At 44.3% G+C, this 16,783-nt stretch overlaps 1 protein-coding gene and 1 long non-coding RNA gene across 6 annotated transcripts; one reads left to right on the top strand and one right to left on the bottom strand.

Moving 5' to 3' along the window:
• The first annotated feature begins 1,017 nt into the window (after nt 1-1,017).
• On the top strand, nt 1,018-3,041 carry LOC138160302 (uncharacterized). The gene is made up of 3 exons (XR_011168123.1): nt 1,018-1,166; nt 1,826-1,948; nt 2,625-3,041. It is a non-coding gene; the product is annotated as an uncharacterized lncRNA (long non-coding RNA).
• A 4,799-nt stretch (nt 3,042-7,840) lies between these two features.
• Nucleotides 7,841-14,173, bottom strand: CASP14 (caspase 14). 5 transcript variants are annotated; one of them, XM_069086725.1, is made up of 8 exons: nt 13,897-14,173; nt 12,687-12,767; nt 12,037-12,169; nt 11,684-11,833; nt 11,231-11,456; nt 10,643-10,768; nt 10,314-10,417; nt 7,841-9,517 (listed from the first exon to the last, which is right to left on the bottom strand). In XM_069086725.1, the coding sequence occupies exons 3-8, from the start codon at nt 12,067-12,069 to the stop codon at nt 9,413-9,415; spliced, it is 744 nt and encodes a 247-aa protein (XP_068942826.1). In that variant the 5' UTR covers nt 12,070-12,169; nt 12,687-12,767; nt 13,897-14,173; the 3' UTR covers nt 7,841-9,412. The 5 variants fall into 5 exon arrangements, with proteins under 5 accessions (XP_068942826.1, XP_068942828.1, XP_068942827.1 ...); XM_069086727.1 differs by having other exon boundaries at nt 12,037-12,166; XM_069086726.1 differs by having other exon boundaries at nt 12,037-12,115.
• Nucleotides 14,174-16,783: the final 2,610 nt, after the last annotated feature.

Below are 16,783 nucleotides of genomic sequence, written 5' to 3'. Positions count from 1 at the left end.
AGACACCTGTGAAGCTGAATTGACCTCCTTGTGTCTGCATATATCCCTGGGGCACTGCATTAGATCTATGCCTCCTCTTTAGACAAGTCTTCCTCTTTTCCCTCAGCAGAATTATTTGTATTTATGCCATCAGAATTTTGTTCTTAAGAGTTTTTTCCTTCTCTTTTGATCCAACTTTCCCTACAATGGTACAAGTACTTCCTGACTCTCCTCTTGCCTGTCATAAACTCTAAGATGGTGCGATCATTTCTTGACAAGGTTGCCATCATTTCTATCTTATTAACCCGTTCCTTGGTCAGACTTAGATCCAGAACTCTGATGACACAAATACAGCTGATTCTGCTGAGGAGAAAAGGGAAGAATCATCTAAAGAGATTGATGTGGCTGAAACAGATGATGGCCAATGAGGGAGTCGGGGCTAAAACTGTGGTGATTAATGGGTCAGTCAACATGGAGGCCTGGCTCTCGTGCAGTGCCCCAGGGACCTTTACAGAACTGGTAGTGCCAATGTAAGGAGCAAGAAAGTTTATCCCTGGAGGTGTGAGAGAAGGAGCAAGGAGTCGATCCGTAGGACTACGGGACAAAATGGTAAAGTGTGGTGCCTGGCGAGGGATTCCTAGGAGCTCACCTAATACTCAGTACCTATGGCCTTCCATTCATCTGGGAAACGATTCCCTTCTCCCCATCCTGTTCCTGGAATATCCCATCTCTCTCTTCTCCAAGTGTGAACTTAGCATGGTCAGAAAGGTTTTTCCTATACATTCAGCCCTGTCCTCTCACACAACCACCACTGTAGAACAGGCTCTAATTACCTCTTGCTTTATTGCAATAACCTTCTGGTTAGTCTCCTTGCCCCAAAGTTTTCCTCCCACTCCAAGTCATCCTTCACTCAGTTGTCAAAACTATTTTCCTAAAGCTCTGGTCTGACTAGGTCACTCCTTTCCCTCCTCTTGGCCCCCCACACCCACTCAGTACATTCCAATAGCTGCCTATTACCTCCAGAGCCGTTCCTCCTTTAGTCTTGAAGAGGACCAATAAATCAGGAGGGTGACATCTTGGCTTGCTTGGGAATTGGGTCTAAGTGAGGCAGAGCCAAAGTTGTCAGCCTCACTTTCTCCTCCAGAGTCCTGGGAGTCCAGTGGCAATACTTTAAAATGCTCTATTTGGTATTTAAACCCCTTACAACCTAACTCCTTCCTACCTTTCTGATCTTCTTACACTTTACTCTTCTCCACATACTCTAGGATCCGGCAATACTGACCTTCTTGCTTTGCCTTGCATGTGGCACTCCAATCTCCTGCTGCCATGTTTTTTCACTGGTTCCTCCTCTCCGCCCTTCCCCGTGCCTGGAATATTCTCCTTCCTCACCTCTACCTCTTAGTTTCTTTCCCTGACTTCATTCCAGAGTCAGCTGAAATCCTTTCCATCTTCTGCACATTTTTTGTTTATTCTCCTCATATCCCCAATACCCACACCCCCACCCCTCCAGGACCTTCTCTCTGAGACGACCTCCCATTTATACTGTATATAACCTGTATGCAATTTACATGTTGTCTCCTGAATTAGAATGTGAGGTCTTTGAGGGCAGGCATTGTGTTTTTACCTTTCTTTGTATCTCCAGTGATTAGTACAGTGCTTGGAATATAGTAAACATTTAAAAAAAAGTTCTTGGTGACTGACTGACTTTTTCACTTCCTCTTTTCCTGAGGAAACATTTCAGTGATCCCAAGGTCTGCCTTTAGTTCTGAAATTCTATGGACCTATGATTCTGGGAGCTTTTAAAATCTGGACCCAGGACTGAATTGAATTCTGTATCACTTTTTAGAACGATTGAATTGTAAAAAGTAGCAGAATGGCTGAGTGGAAAGGGCGTTGGATTTAGAATAGGAACCAGAAGAGGCCTGAGTTTAAATCTCAGATTGGATGCTTACTAGATGTGAGACCCTGGGTAAGTAACTTCAATCTCCCTGAGCTTCAGTTTCTTTAAATGAGGAACCTCCTAGGGACAAGAGGGGAGAGGAGGAGCTGGAAGGCTCTGATCTGTTCTGTCCCATAGGGATCTGGGAGATCTCTCTGGGAGGGGGTGGCAGTTTACATCACCTTCAGAGTGTTCTTGTAAGGAAAGTGCTAAATAAATGTGAGTTGTTTTTATTATTTTTTTATAGATATATTAATATATCACGCATAATATATTATATGTTATATATTAATAGATATTGATTATAGATGATTATGGAATTATAGAATAATTCTTTTAAATCTAGACCTTGAGTCCAAACACAACTGCGTATGCCCATTTTTCATGATGTCAAAACAGCGGAACGAACATTTCAATGATGTACATTTCATTGTCTACATAATGTCAGCATCTTGATATTTAAAAACTTTGCATTGTTGGGTTTTGCTTTGGTATGTAGATATTTTGCATAATAATATATTCAGATAATTAAAAATTTTAAATCCCTCATTGGGATGCCAGGGTTCTAATCTTATACCTGTTACAGCATAATGGCATAATTACATAGTTATAATTATATGACAGTATAATGTTACAGTGTAACAGTATAATTTTGAACACCTCTATTCCCTTTTTCCTTCCCCTCTGTTTCCCCTCCTTCCTACAGGCTACGCAGACCCTGACCCACTGGGGGCAATAAGAAGGCTCATGCTGCTTGGATGAGATGGGACCTACCTTCTGTAATCTTTCCAGCAAGATGGAACACCCGGTTTTACCATCCATCTGCCCTTGTAACGCGGCCTTACTCCCTCCCCTGCCTCTATTTCCTCCAGACCTCTAGCCCTTGTCATCTGCCTTATAGCTGTGTGCTTAGGATTCTGGAGACTTTCTATCCTACAATCAAACTCTCTTTTATGTGTTTTCTCTCACACCCTTCACTCCCCTACTCCGACCCTTCCTCCCTGTCTCTATACTCCCTCCTATTTAGAGTGTGAGCTCCATAAGAGCAGGGACGGTTGCTTTTTCTGCTCATATACCTGGTGCTTGGCAGATAGTAAGTACCTAATAAATGCTTTTTCATTCATTCATTCATTCATTAATTCTCTAAGCCCCAATTTCCCTACCTATAAAATGAAGGTGTTTGGATGAACTCAAGGTCTTTTCCAGTTTAATAGTTTTAATGTTCTAAGGTCCTTTCTAGGTCTGAGAGTTTACATTCTTTTTTTCTCAGATTCTTCACAGTTCCGAACAATCTGTGCTCTAAGGTCCATTCAGTTTGGACATTCTGTATTTATGTTCTAAGATCTTATTGCATTCTGTCATTTTGTCCCTTCAGGCTCTAAAACTGGGATTCTAGAATTCTTTATGAATATCTCCTCTACCCAGTTGTTAATCCCTTCATATCCTTTAATTGCAACTCTCCTGGAGCCGTGCTTGCCCTGGAGGCATTTGAGTGTTTTTCTTGATTTAACATCTCCACTGGAGCTACCATGAGTCCCTGCTTATCCAGGAGATCACTTTCACTTCGCCTGGAGATAGACCTAAGTACCAGGAGCATTTTGAGAGATGTGCTGTGGGCAGGAGAATAAAGATTGTACCTCTGCAAAGGAAGTATTTCTAGGTTCCCCATTTTTACTGCCTGGAAAAGAAAAATTCCACCCATTTCTAGCATCGGTGGCCACTGCATTACTCTTCCAGGGTCTGGGAGAGTGGGAAGAATGGCTGGTATGACTCTGGAATAGAAATGTCTGGAATAGGATGCTACAACTTCAAGGGTCTGATTGGTTCTTTTTCTGGGGAAAAAAACTAATCATTTGCAGCTTCTGCACAAGCTAAAATCGTTCCTCCAAAAACAATGACTATGGTTTAAGAATTAACTCTTCTTCTTGGTATTTCCAAAGAACTCCTTTTCTTCTGAGACTCTGGATCAAAAAAAAAAAAAAAAGGGATGATTAATAGATCAATGACAGCATAGAGTGCCACTGGACTCTATCCTATTCAAAATTGGGTCATTCTATTTAGAGCTAGAATAGACTTTAGAGATAATTTTTTTCAACAATTCCTGTCTCCCATTTCACAGATGAGAGTGAGGCCCAAGGAGCTTGAATAATTTTCCCAAACTTATACAGGTAGTAAATGGTAGAACTCTTATACAAACCTAATAACACAAATAATACAAATCTATAATAAAAAAAATAATACAAATCTGATTCTAAGTCTACTGGTCTTCCTAGAACCTTGTTCATTTTTTGTTTTCAAAGAGGATCTTGTGGGAAAAGATACCAAACACTGGATCACAGGAACACTTCTGTTGAAAGTGCTCAAAAAAGAAATATTTTGACAAGGTAGAAAGACAGGCTAATATAATAATATGAAGTTTGATGAGAATAAATGTAAAGTCCAACAGCGTTAAAAAAAGTCAATGGCTCAAGTGCAAGATGTAGGAACTGTGCCTCAGCAGTTAATTCATGTGCAAAAGATGAGATTTTAATGGTCTGCATGCTCAACATGGGTTAGCATTTATAGTAATCATGCGACCTTGGAGCTGAGAATGGTGAATATTAAGTAATGTTACAGAAATGAAATTAGCATCTTAACATACAGGAAAAGATTCTTTATAGATGTGAGTTGCTTTTGAATCAGTTGTCTGGGTACAGTCTGTCCCCTGATTGGACAGAACAAAGATGAGGCAGCTACGTGGCACAGACCTGGAGTCAGGGAGACCTGAATTCAAACCCAGCTTCAGACGTTTAGGAGCTGTGTGACTCTGGGCAAGTCACTTAACTTGTGTTTGCTTCTCTGTAAAATAGTAGCATCTACCTGTCCGGGTAGAATACTTTGCAAACCTTAAAATGTCATAAAAATGCCAGTGATTATTGTTATTAGATCAGAATTAGTAAAAAACTAGAAAGAATAATGAATAAAAGATATGGCATACAATCGATGTAATTCAATCTATTATTTAAACAAATTAATTAATTAAATTGTAAGATCTTTGAAGGCAGGGACTGTCTTGCCTCTTTTTGTATCCCAAGAACTTAACACAGTGCCTGGCACATAGTAGGTGCTTATAAATTTTCATTGATTGGTAAATAATGAAAAATGGGAAAGAGCAGAAATGATATTGACATGGATTATAATTAATTTCACAGAGAAGTTTAACTCATTAGCATCAATTACCACGAAAAAGGACAATAAGAACATAGATATCATCTTAGTCAGCAAACGCTTGACATTTGCCAAGAGGAGAAAGATGTCTTCCAAAGACCAAAACTGTTTAGAATATTTAGTTCATTTGCAAAATCTAATGAAAAAGGAACAATAAGCCAATAAGTATTGATTTAGCACCTACTATTGTATGTCAGGCACTGGGGATAAAAACTGATCCTTTGATTACATTAGTACAGTCAACACCTTTTCTGAGACTTTTAGTTTTAAAGAGCTTCCTTATAATACTAAGAATAAGTGACTTGTTCAGGGTCATACAGCTATATAGGCTAGAGGGAGGTCTTTTTCATATGTAAATTTTTTCCATTTTAAAAAACATTTTTATTTAAAGTTTTGAGTTCCAAATTCTATCCCTCTCTTCCTCCCCTCCCCCCTCTTTGAGATGGTAAGCAATCAAATATAAGTTGTATATGTACAATTATGTAAAACATTTCTGTATTAGTCATTTTATACAAGAAGACTCAAATAAAAGATAAAAATGAAAGAAAGTGAAAAATAACATGCTTCAATCTGTATTCAAACAATAGAATTTCTTTCTCTGGAGGCACATAGTATGCTTTATCCTTAGTCCATTGGGATAATCTTGGATCATTGTATTGCTGAGAATAGCTAAATCTTTCACAATTCTTCATTGTACAATATTGCTGTTACTGTGTACAATGTTTGTTTGCTTCACTCAGCATTAGTTCATGCAAGTCTTTCCAGGTTTTTCTGAAATATCCCTTTTGTCATTTCTTATAGAACAATAATATTCCATTACAATCACATGCCATAATTTGTTCAACCATTCCCCAATTGATTGACAGCCCTTCAATTTTCAATTGTTAGCCACCACAAAGAGAGCTAAATATTTTTATACAAATAGGTCCTTTTCATTTAGAGGGAGGTCTTGAAGGCAGCTCTTCTTCCTGGAATCAAGGCTGACTTTATCTACTAGCCAAACTTTCTCTCAAAATAGGAAAAGGAGGAGGCGGCTAGGTGGTGCAGTGAATAGAGCACCAGCCCTGGAGTCAGGAGGACCCAAGTTCAAATGTGACCTCAGACACAACACAAAAACTAGCTGTGTGACCTTGGGCAAGTCACTTAACCCCAATAGCCCTCCAAAAAGCAAAACAAAACAAAACAAAACAATGGAAGACCTTGGGGCAGGTAGGTGGCGCAGTGAATAGAGCACTAGCCCTGGAGTCTGGAGGACCTGAGTTCAAATATGACCTCAGACACTTAACACTTACTAGCTGTGTGACTTTGAGCAAGTCACTTAACCCCAATTGTCCTGCCTTCCCCTCTCCAAAAAGAAAAAAAAGGAAGGGAAAGGAAAGGAGAGGAGAGGAAAAAGGAAAGGGGAAAGTCCATAGCACTTGATAGTCTTTAGACAGTCTCCTGTCCAAGTACTAACCAAGTCTGTTCCTGCTTAGCTTCAGAGACCAGATGAGATTGGCGTGTCCAGGGTGTTATGGAGGAACACAGTGGTGTATATCTATAATCTTAGCTACTGGGAAGTCTGAGGCTGCACAATTGTTTATGCCCAGGAGAGTCATTTGGCCTCTAGTTTTCAGTTGGGTGCCAACTGGGTGTCTGCACTGAGTTCAGCATCAATATGGGAAGCCCCAGGGGTCACTGGGTCACAGTGTTGCCTAAAGAGGAATGATCTAGATCACAAATGAAGCATGCACTGAGAATATAAGGACAAGGAATGAAGCATTCTCTGTTCTCAAGGAACTTCCATTATTTGGGAGATGATATGTGCACATATAAGTAGATACAGACCAAATACCAAATAAATAGAAGGCAGTCAAACACAAGAAGACAGGGACGGAGAGTACTATATAGTTAGGGGTATAAGGGAGGCTTGATATAGAAAGTTTAATCTGGAAGGAAATAAGGGATTTCACAAGATGGGGGTGAGGAGGAAGTTCATTCTACGCATGGGAGACAGCCAGCATCAAAGGTGAGATGTTGGGTGCAGGAGATAGCAAAAAAGCCTCGACTGTAAAGTATGGGAAAGGTACTAATCCACAACGAAGCCAGAAAGATAGATTGGGGTCAGGTTATGAAGAGCTTTAAAGGCAAAACAAAACAAGCATTTAAATGCCAGGCACTGTGCTGAGAACTTTACAAATTTTATTTTATTTGGTCCTCTCAACAATGCTGGAAAGTAGATGCTATTATTATTCCCATTTTGTAACTGAGGAAACTGAGGCAAACAGAGGTTAAGTACTTGCACTTGCCCAGAGACACCCAGTAGAGGCAGGATTTGAATTCAGGTCTTTCTGACCCTTGGTCCACTGCTCTATCCACTATGACACCTATCTGCTTCTGGGGGAGAGGTGTCACATGATCAGACCAGATCACTTTGGCAGCTGGGTGTAGAGTATGTTGGAGAGGGGAAAGACCTGGAGACTACTGAAATGTTCCATTTGAGAAGTAATGAGAACATGAACCAAGATGGTGGCTGTGGGAGTAGAGAGGGGTCAGATATGAGAAATTTTATGATGTAGAAATGATGAAATTTGGCAATTTTTGGCTGCATAAGATGGAGAATGAGCATGGTGTCAAGGGTGCGAACCTTGATGACTGGAAGGGTGGTGATGTCCTCTACAGCAACAGGGAAGTTTGGAAGATGGGGGGGGTTGGGGAGAAAGATAATGAGCTCAGTTTCAGGTCCAACATTCAGTCATTTAATGAAAGCATTTTGTAAATCACTACTGTTCTGGAAATGGGAGCTATCATCTTCATTATTATTCATAGGATGCATACAGGAAACCATTCAAGATGGCACAGAATAAAACATGTGATACTATATGTAGGGGGTGGACTCTGTGTGTTGTCAGAAGAGGCATGATCTTCATGGACTGAAGTAGTCTGGGAAGGCTCTGAGGAGGTAGGACTTGGAAGACAGGCAATTCAGATTAACAGGCATTTATTAGGCACCTATTGTGTGCCAGGCTCTGTGCTAGGCACTGGGGATACAAACACAAAAAATGAAAAGGAGGGATATAGCTATGAGGGATATAGCATGTACACAGAAGCAAGCAGTCTACCTGATGGGGGCGGGGGGAATGTGGTGAGCAAAGGTGCAGAGGGCAGAAGTATATTGTGAGATGGAGGGGACTCCAAGGAAATCAGCCTGACTGAAGTAGAGGGTGTGTGTTGGAAAGGAGGGGGAAGGGTAGGGTCAGATTGTGGAAGGCCTTGAATGCCAGACCAGGGAGTTCTGACTTAAGGAAGTCATGTTTTAGAGAGATGAATCTAATTCTGATGTCTTGTTGTGACAAAAGAGTGACCCTGGGTTCTTGAAGGCTATGTTGGTTGACTGAAAGCTGGAGAGGATCTGTAAGTATATGCCAGTGATCATCAGTCCAATTATGATCAGAGAGGCCCATCACCAGAATGCTAGCAGATGTGTTTGGTGGTGGAGGGTTGCTGTTGTCATTTGGTAACTTGCAAAGGCAAGGATAACTTGCAGTTTGCATCAGCGGTAGAGAGGGGACCCACACAAATAAAAATAAGAAATATCTTGAAGTTTTGATGTGATCACTCAGCCTTACAGATGATGCCAGTAGAGTGCATGCCCTGGAAGGCCTTACCAGGCAGGCAAATGCTTTGAGCACTGGCCCACTGGTGGGCTGTTGGTCTTTTGTTCCAGGACTTGCCTAGCTAAAAGCAGAGCCTGTCACCAAAGGAGTAGCTCTCAAGGAACCGGAGACACTCAAGAAGGATCTCTCTCTATTAAGGTGGGACATAGTGGGATATGGGTTAGTGTTAACTGATCTTTGAAAGGATGCTAGGTTGGGGTGGCTAGGTGGTACAGTGAGTAGAGCACCAGCCCTGGAGTCAGGAAGACCTGAGTTCAAATCTGGCCTCAGACACTTAACACAAAAACTAGCCATGTGACCTTGGGCAAGTCACTTAACCCCAATTGCCCTCCAAAAAGAAAAAAGAAAAAAAGTTGTAAAAATATAAAAAAAAAAAAAAGAAAGGATGCTAGGAAGACCCAAGGACCCTAGCTGAACATTGCTCCCAGATCACAGGCTCTCTTCTAAATGGGAAGTGCTAGATAACAAATGTGGGGAGTGAATCAAGTAAGAGGGATAGGATGTGGGCCCCAAGTTCTCAGGGTGTCCATGGGGTGAAGGACACAGGCACATTCCAGCTTTTGTGGCTCTCCAAGGCCTCTGGGCAGCAGCTCTTAAGCCCCTTGGCTCAGAAGGTCCAAGATACCTCCCACTATTGCAGATACAACAGCTTTCGGAGAGTGCTCTGGACCTCAGGGTTCACCTTCCTAGGCTTGCCTCCTTGCATCAGCTCAGCATCAGCCATGCGCCGGGTCACCTGGGTGAACAGGGGAATTCAAGGTGAGCCTCAGGTTCTCCTGGTCACCTTATTGGGGAGTAGCCATAACCAGGGCTGTTGACAGGACCTCTGTACAAGTAAGACCCTGGGAATAGGTTAGAGACACCCACAGTCTACATAGGTGGGGGTGAGGGCCACTTTCCTGGTGGGTGCAGTGTCCCCTTGCCCTTAAACCCCTCAGTGTGGTTATGGCTTGGTCCACTGGGAAGGGGAAAGCAGAAGCTTTTTAAGAGGGAAACATGGCAGGAGGAGACACGGGTTTGTGAAGACAGAGGTGCCTGAATCTGTTTGCTAGTGAATGGACATGGTTGGATGCTTTTGGAATATCAGAGAACAGGGACCTCCTTCTTCCTGCAGAACAAGGAGCTAGAGGGGAGGGAGGCTGGGGAGGAGAGAGGTGAGGACTGAGGACAAGGATGAATTCTTACAAGGATGGGAGTAGTGTTGGGAGGGCTATGAAGTCATAGGATCTAGAGCTGGACCTTAGTGACCATTTTACAGACAAGTATGAGGACCAAAGATGTGAAGTGACTTAACTAAGGTCACACATAGCTAGAAGTTACACAATCGGGCTCTGAGGTTCAGAGCTAGTGTACTTTCTTGTTTCCCTTTTCTTCTTTCTTTCCTCCTCCTCCTTCTTTGCCCAACATCCTATTCTTTTTCATGCTTCCTAGTCTCAGAGGGGCAGGATTTCTGGTCTGGGAGGTTCAAGCCTCAAAGAAAAGGGCCTGTAGGAAGGAGGACTTCAGGACTAATCAGCTCCTCTGCCCCTCACCTCAGTCAGGAGATCCAGGATGTGACCTTTCATGTTTGTGAACACGTCCACTAAGGTCTGGATGAAAAAGGAGCCATCGTTCTCATGCCGGTAGGCAAGGTACCCTGGGAAATCCAAGACGGTCATTATTAGTATTGTGCAAAGGGCCAGCTCAAGAGGAGAGACTGCACTGAGAGGAAAAATGTGGGGGAACAATGGATATCCTTGGTTTGTCAAGGGTTATGGGAAGGAAGGCAGGGAGGCCCAGGAGGGTTATGAATGAGGAATGGGGAAGGCCATGGTAGGAAAGGTGGGGAAGGGGCAACGGGGAGCAGAGGGGGAGCTCCTACCCTCCACAGTGGCGAAGACATGCAGGGCGTCTGTGTAGGTCGGGAGCTTGGGAGGCTGTTCCTTCGACAAGAGGACAGTCTCTCCGGTCTCTTTTGGCTGAACCACCTCACCAGAATCTTTCTGATCTAAAAAGTACAAGTAAAAGCATGATTTTCAGAAAGAGGCCCCACAAGGAGAGAGGAAGAACATCCCAGTCCTAATAGGGTTCGGTTACCTAAGAACAGGGAAAATAGGATGTATGAACTTTGGACTGTGTTGGGCCACGTAGGCTGAACTGTGGATTCCTAGCATCTGGACCGGGTTGGGTTCTGAGCTGGGAGATTTGTGAGATTTCTGGGTTCTGGGGCTGGGCTCTTAGCTATGGACACTGGACTCTTTGGGATTTGGATGCTGGATTGGTCTCTGTTGAGCTCTTTGCTATGCTGGGTCCTAAGCTCTGGACTCTGGGCTTCAAACCGGACTGGGCAGGTTAGAAAGATCCTGCCACCACTTCCTCCTCCTTGTCCTTCTCTTCTTCTTCCCCCCTTCTTCCTCCTCTTCTTCTCCCTTCCTCTTCCTCCTCCTCCTCCTCCCTTTCCTCTACTTACCTCCTCTGCAGGCTTGTACAATGAACACCTTGGGCTTGCCTCGAAGGGCCCGGCAGTTCTTGTTTGTGAGCATAGCAAAGAGTTCCTCCAACTGAATGGTGTTGTCATCGACTCCTTGCAGTATGCCTTCCTCGCCATGGGCCATGAGAACAACAAAGCAACAGCTCACTGGGTCTTTCATCTGGTCCATGGCTTCTCTGAACTTCTCCAGCTCCTCCCAGAAACCCTGTGAAGAAGATACTCAAGTCCAGGAGTCTTGGCTGAGACAGGTCCATAGGCTCAAGGGGGTCTGGTCGATCAGAACTCCTGCATGTAATGGTTTGAGGAAGGGAGAAGAGAAGCCGAGGCCCCGGCCCCGGCTCCCCCTGCCCCCCCCCCCCGCCCCCGGGGCTGGACCTATACCTCACCAGAGCCTTTGGGGAGTGGGAGGCAGAGGGGGTGATGGTGCCATACCTTAGCTGGAAGGTTCCTCCTCACTGTGCTCTTAAAGCCCAGGGCCTCATACATCTGTTCCAGGGCCTTCACATCAGTTTCTGATCCTGCTCGGTTCTTGGTGATACACAGGGTCAGAGCCAGACGGGCATCTGACATGTCATAAGCATCCTGGTTCCCAGAACAGGTCAAGGGTCAAAAGCACAATGAGCCCAGGGATCTCCTTCTTCCTGCAGACCTATTGACTTTGCTTCATCCCCCCTCCTCATCCTCAGGGGGGCTGTTCTCATCATTCCCTCTCCCCTCCTGATCCCCTCACCTCACCCCCATCTCTGCCTATAGCTCATCCCTTCTTGCAGCCTGTGTGAACCCACCTGATCTGTAGATTGCTCAGCCTCCGAACTCATGTCTCCTCTCACTCTTGTCCTAACACCTGGGACCTTGGGTTGGATCCTGAGGGAAGGGGTGGGGGTGGAGTTGGTGCAGAGGAATCAAGTGGTAGGTCTTCTGGGGAGGACAGAGGAATACAGGGACTGGAAATGTTTCCCACTGCATTCATCAGGGGAGGTAGAGTTGAAGTCCTGTGATACCCCCTCCCCTCCTTTGAGGAGAGATCACATATAGTGTAATGGGAAGGGCATAGGGCTTGGAGTCAAGAGACCCAGATTAGAGCCTCAGTGTTGTCAGATTCTGTGCATGCATGACTGTCATCTCTAGGCTTCAGTTCCCTCATTTGTAAAATTGGGGAGAACAGATGATCTCTCATATCCCTTCCAACTCTGATGCTGAGTCTTTGACATCTTCCATATTATAGAGGAAAATGTCTGACAAGTGACAGATTTTTTGTAAGGTCAAAGATTTGGAGCTGGAAGGTTCAAGTCAAGATGGGTTTATCAGGTACTTTTAGGTGCTAAGCAAGGCAAAAACATGCTCCCTGCCCTCAAGGAGAGCCAATTCTAAAGGAGGAGGTTACATCCAAACAAGTGTGGAAATTGCAAGGCAATCTTAGGGGAAAGGCACTCACCCTGAGGGGAGAGAAGAAACTGTCGAAGGCTCCTTGCAAAAGGTTGGGGTTTGAGTTGATTCTTAAAGGAAGCCAGGAAAGCTGTTGGAGGAGCAAGGGAGGAAGAAACTTTAGAGATGACCTAATCTCTGTCCTCTGCTTTACAGACAGGAAAACTGAGGCCCAGAGAGGAGAAAGTAACTTGCCCAAGGTTATACAAGTAGTGAGTAGCAGAACCTGAATCTGAATCCGGGTCCTTTGACACCCCAACTCTTGTGATCTTCCCCAGATTTCTCCAGATTCTAGGGAATTCATCAAAAGTAGGCAGGATGGCAGAACCTGAGACTCTAAAAGGGAGGGGATGGCCCCATCTGACAGTGAGATGCTACTCCTTAACTTTCTGGACCATCAGAGCACTCTCTGAATCCCCAGGACACAATGTCTCTCTCAATTTTGTACTATAGTTATTTGTAGATTTATCTTAGGTCTCTGTACAGAGGAGAGGCTGTGTACCTCATTCCTCTGAATCTCCCCACAGGGCCCAGCATTGGGTCCTGCCCAGAGGAGGCTGTCAGTGACTACATAGTTCTTTAATGAATGAGTGAATGCATGATTTGCTCTAATTTGGCTTTAGTCCTATCAGACAGCGAGGCTGTTCCCATATGAATGAAGGAAGAGAGAGAGAATGATCAGAGAGGAAAGAGAGGAGGGGGAGAGGATATAGAGAGGAAGGAGAGAGAGAGAGGAAGGGGAGAGGAGAAGAGGGAGAGAGGATGAAGAGAGAGGAGGGGTTGTGGGGGAGGGGGAGCGAGAAGGGAACAGAGGAGAGGATGAAGAGATGAAGTAGAAGAGAGGGAAAAGATGAAAGAAGAAAGAGAAAGGGTAGGGGAAAAGAGGAGAGGATGAAGTGAGGGATAGATGGTGAAGGTGATAAAAAGGTAGAAGAGGAGAAAGCAAAGGAATAGAGGGGGACAGAGGACAGGATAAGAAGGGAAGGAGAGGGACAGAAGGAGGGGGAGGCATGGTGAAAGGGAGAGACAGGGAAAGCAGGAGAGGAAGACAGAAGAATGGGATGGAGAGGGAGAAGGGGAAGAGGAAAGAAGAGAGAGGAGAGAGTTAGAAGGAGGAGTATGGACTGGGAGAAAAGGACAAAGCATTGGTGAAAGGTCACTGAGGCTCATCCCTAGAAGCCAGGGCTTGAGCAAGTCCCAGTGCAGAGGGCAGTACTCACCCACTCTGAGGGCAGCAGCCCCACAGCAGAAGGATCCAGAGGATGGCTTGGTCTTGGAGAGGGAGGAAGGAGAGTTCAGTCCTTGTCCTGAACCTAGGTCTTGAGTGTTGGGGATGGTCCAGGTCACAGGTGCCTTATCAAACTCCCCTTTTCTGTGTCCCACTTTTGGCCACAGGAGGCAAAGGAAATGTGCCTTGTGTGGGGAGGAGAGAGCACCGTCTCTGTGCCGGACTGACTGTCACCTTGACTGTCAGTGACTTGAAAGCACTTTCTGACTTCCTTTTGAACTGGTAGAGAGAAAAGGAAACTCCCTTCATGCCAGCCTGGGTAATACGGAAACTTGGCCAAACACCAAAGCACACAAGCCCTGGCCACTACCCAAACAAGGCTCAACTAGGCCTTATTGCCTGAGGGGAGATTGGCAACACCACACTGAGGCCAGAAATTTTGAACCTCAACAATTCACAAACAACCTTCTGAGGAGACTACTTAGCCAGGTGCCTTCTATCAGTCTGGTCTTCAACATTTAAATTTAACATACATTTATTAAATGTCTCTTGTATGCAGAACTTTCTCCGCCATCCAATCAGCTTCACTCACCCGTATCCTTTCCACTCTTCCCATCTTCCAACTTTCTATCATCCCCATCGTGATCTCCCCTCTCAGCCTCCCCAGCCCCACCCTGGCTTCCCCCTCCTCATCCTCACTCCTAACATCTTCTCTCTCCATCACATCCTGATCCTATCATCTTTACCTCCTCACCCTTCTCCTCACTCTTCTCATCAATCTTATCCAGAATCACAGAAGAGTTAGTTATGCTTTCCTCCCATCATTTAGTATCATCATCATCATAACTCTCCCTGAACAAAACTCACCCTTTATGATCTTCCTCTCTCCCCCAACTTCTTCTTTCCACTACTTTATCTTTCATAACCCAACAACAAAGTCCCTATCCCCATTCCACTTAATGAAATTCTTCCCATCCATTGAGGTTTTGAGTACCATTATTTTTTTTCACTAAGGTCGTTGATAAGCCAGCTCACATCCAAAGAAGAGCAACCAAGATGATGAGAAGATTCAATATAACAAACAAACTGGAGGTGTTTAAGTCAAAGGAGAAGTCAGAACTTTGTGGGGGCACATGATCATTGCCCTCAGGCATTTTAAGGGTTTAGATTCATTCTGCTTAGCCCAAGAGGTCAGAAGTAGGAGCAGAGAGGCAGATTTCAGTTCTTTTAAAGGAAATATCCTAATAATTAGAGTTAACCAAAAGTGAGATGGTCTGATTGGAATGGTAGCCAGCTTCCCATTATTGGAAGTCTTCAAGGAGTGGCTGAATGATTCTTTTTCAGGGATCTTGTAGAAGGGATGCCCTCTGTTGAGTGGGAGGTTTGGCTAGGTGATCTGTGACAGTCCTTCCAACTCTGATGTTCTAATATTGTTCCTTATATAATGGTTGGGGCTCCTGGGGAACCAAGCTGTAGAAGCTGCCTGGTATAAGGCAGAAGACCCTTAATCATATAACTTGTGAAAAGTGACAAACACCTGGACCCATTGTCTCTAAGAGACTCCAATGGGAAGATGAGGAGCCAATGTAAAAATGAAGTTACCTTTCAGGAATTTGGAGGATGACTTGTGTTGGGATCAGTTCCAATCTTTCTAAGGTGATGAGAGTTCTAACTCTTTTGAGTGTTTCTTAGATTCACAGCTGGAAGGGATCTTGGAGAATATCTAGGTCAAGCCCTTCCCTCCAATTTTATAGGTAAGGAAATTGAGGTTCTGTCCTGCCTAACATGACACAGGTAGTAAATGGTTGAACTGGGATGTGATCCCAGGTTGTCTGGCTCCAAACCTAGTCTTTCCCACTCTACCACTCAGGTTCCTCCTTAGTCTTCCTTTCTGTAAGGAGGAGGGAAAAATCCAGTGAATCAGTGAGCTTGAGGCAAAGACCCAGGTGAGAACGTCTCCTAATTAGTTTAGGTATATTCTGAAAAGAACATTCTGTTCTCAGCTGGGGCTATAACACAGCGGGAAGAGCACTTCCTCTCCAGTCTGAGGACCTCAGTTCAGATCTCGGCTCTATCACTTACAGTCTCTGGGTCTCAGTTTCCTCATCTGTAAAATGAAGGGGTTAGATTCAGACTAAGATTCCGTCTAGCTCTAAATTGAAGATTCCCTCAACCACATCTTGGTTTGGAGAACTTTCATTAATGATTAGGTTCGAAAACTTAGGTGCTCAAGTCCTTCCTGGCCTGAGATAGGGTAGAATTCTTTTGGATGCACTTTAAGTGACCTTCCCTTGGTTTATTATTTCAAAATTTGTTCATTCTCTTCTTTCTGAGTGGCAATGTGGACAGAGAGTAGCTTTGGAGCCAACCAGTCCTGAGTCTTCTCTCTAGCACATATTATTGTGTGACACTGAGCAAGATGTTTAACCTCTCTCCGCTCTGGGCAACTTTCTAAGATGGTGGAGAACGTGCTGCTCTTGCTGTTCAGTTGTTTTTGAGTTGTGTCTGACTCTTCATGACCCCATTTGGAATTTTCTAAAAGATACTGGAGTGGTTTGCTATTTCCTTCTTCAGCTCATTTTACAGGTGAGGAAATTGAGTCAAACAGGGTCCAGTGGCTTCCCCAAGGTCACACAGCTAGTAAGTGTCTGAAGCCAGAGTTGAACTCAGAAAGATGAGTCTTCCTGAATCATCCATGCCACCTAGCTGTGCTGACCCAATGGTAATGGAGTTTCCTAATCAGTACCAATGGATTCAGAGCCAGTTCCTAGCCTATCTTTATCTCTAGCCCCCCCCTTTTTTTTATGAATACTTACTTCAAGAGACTTCATAGTTTCTTCCATGTGGGTGCTCCTTCTACTCATGACCATACCATGAGA

The sequence above is a fragment of the Petaurus breviceps genome, unplaced genomic scaffold, assembly GCF_028583685.1.
Source record: "Petaurus breviceps papuanus isolate PSGF00001 unplaced genomic scaffold, PetGlider_PUasm1.0 180, whole genome shotgun sequence".
Lineage (NCBI taxonomy): Eukaryota > Metazoa > Chordata > Mammalia > Diprotodontia > Petauridae > Petaurus > Petaurus breviceps.
The sequence above is the reverse complement of the archived record's forward strand: the minus strand, read 5'-3'. Positions and strand labels throughout refer to the sequence as shown.

Bases quoted from the DNA above. Each gene is read 5' to 3' on its own strand.
- CASP14 (XM_069086725.1), bottom strand. From the start codon at position 12,069: ATGAGTTCGGAGGCTGAGCAATCTACAGATCAG. The intron at 11,457-11,683 runs GTATGGCACCAT...TCTTCTTCACAG, and splicing joins GGAGGAACCTTCCAGCTAAG to GGTTTCTGGGAGGAGCTGGA. The intron at 9,518-10,313 runs GTGAGGGGCAGA...CTGTTCACCCAG, and splicing joins TCCTGGATCTCCTGACTGAG to GTGACCCGGCGCATGGCTGA.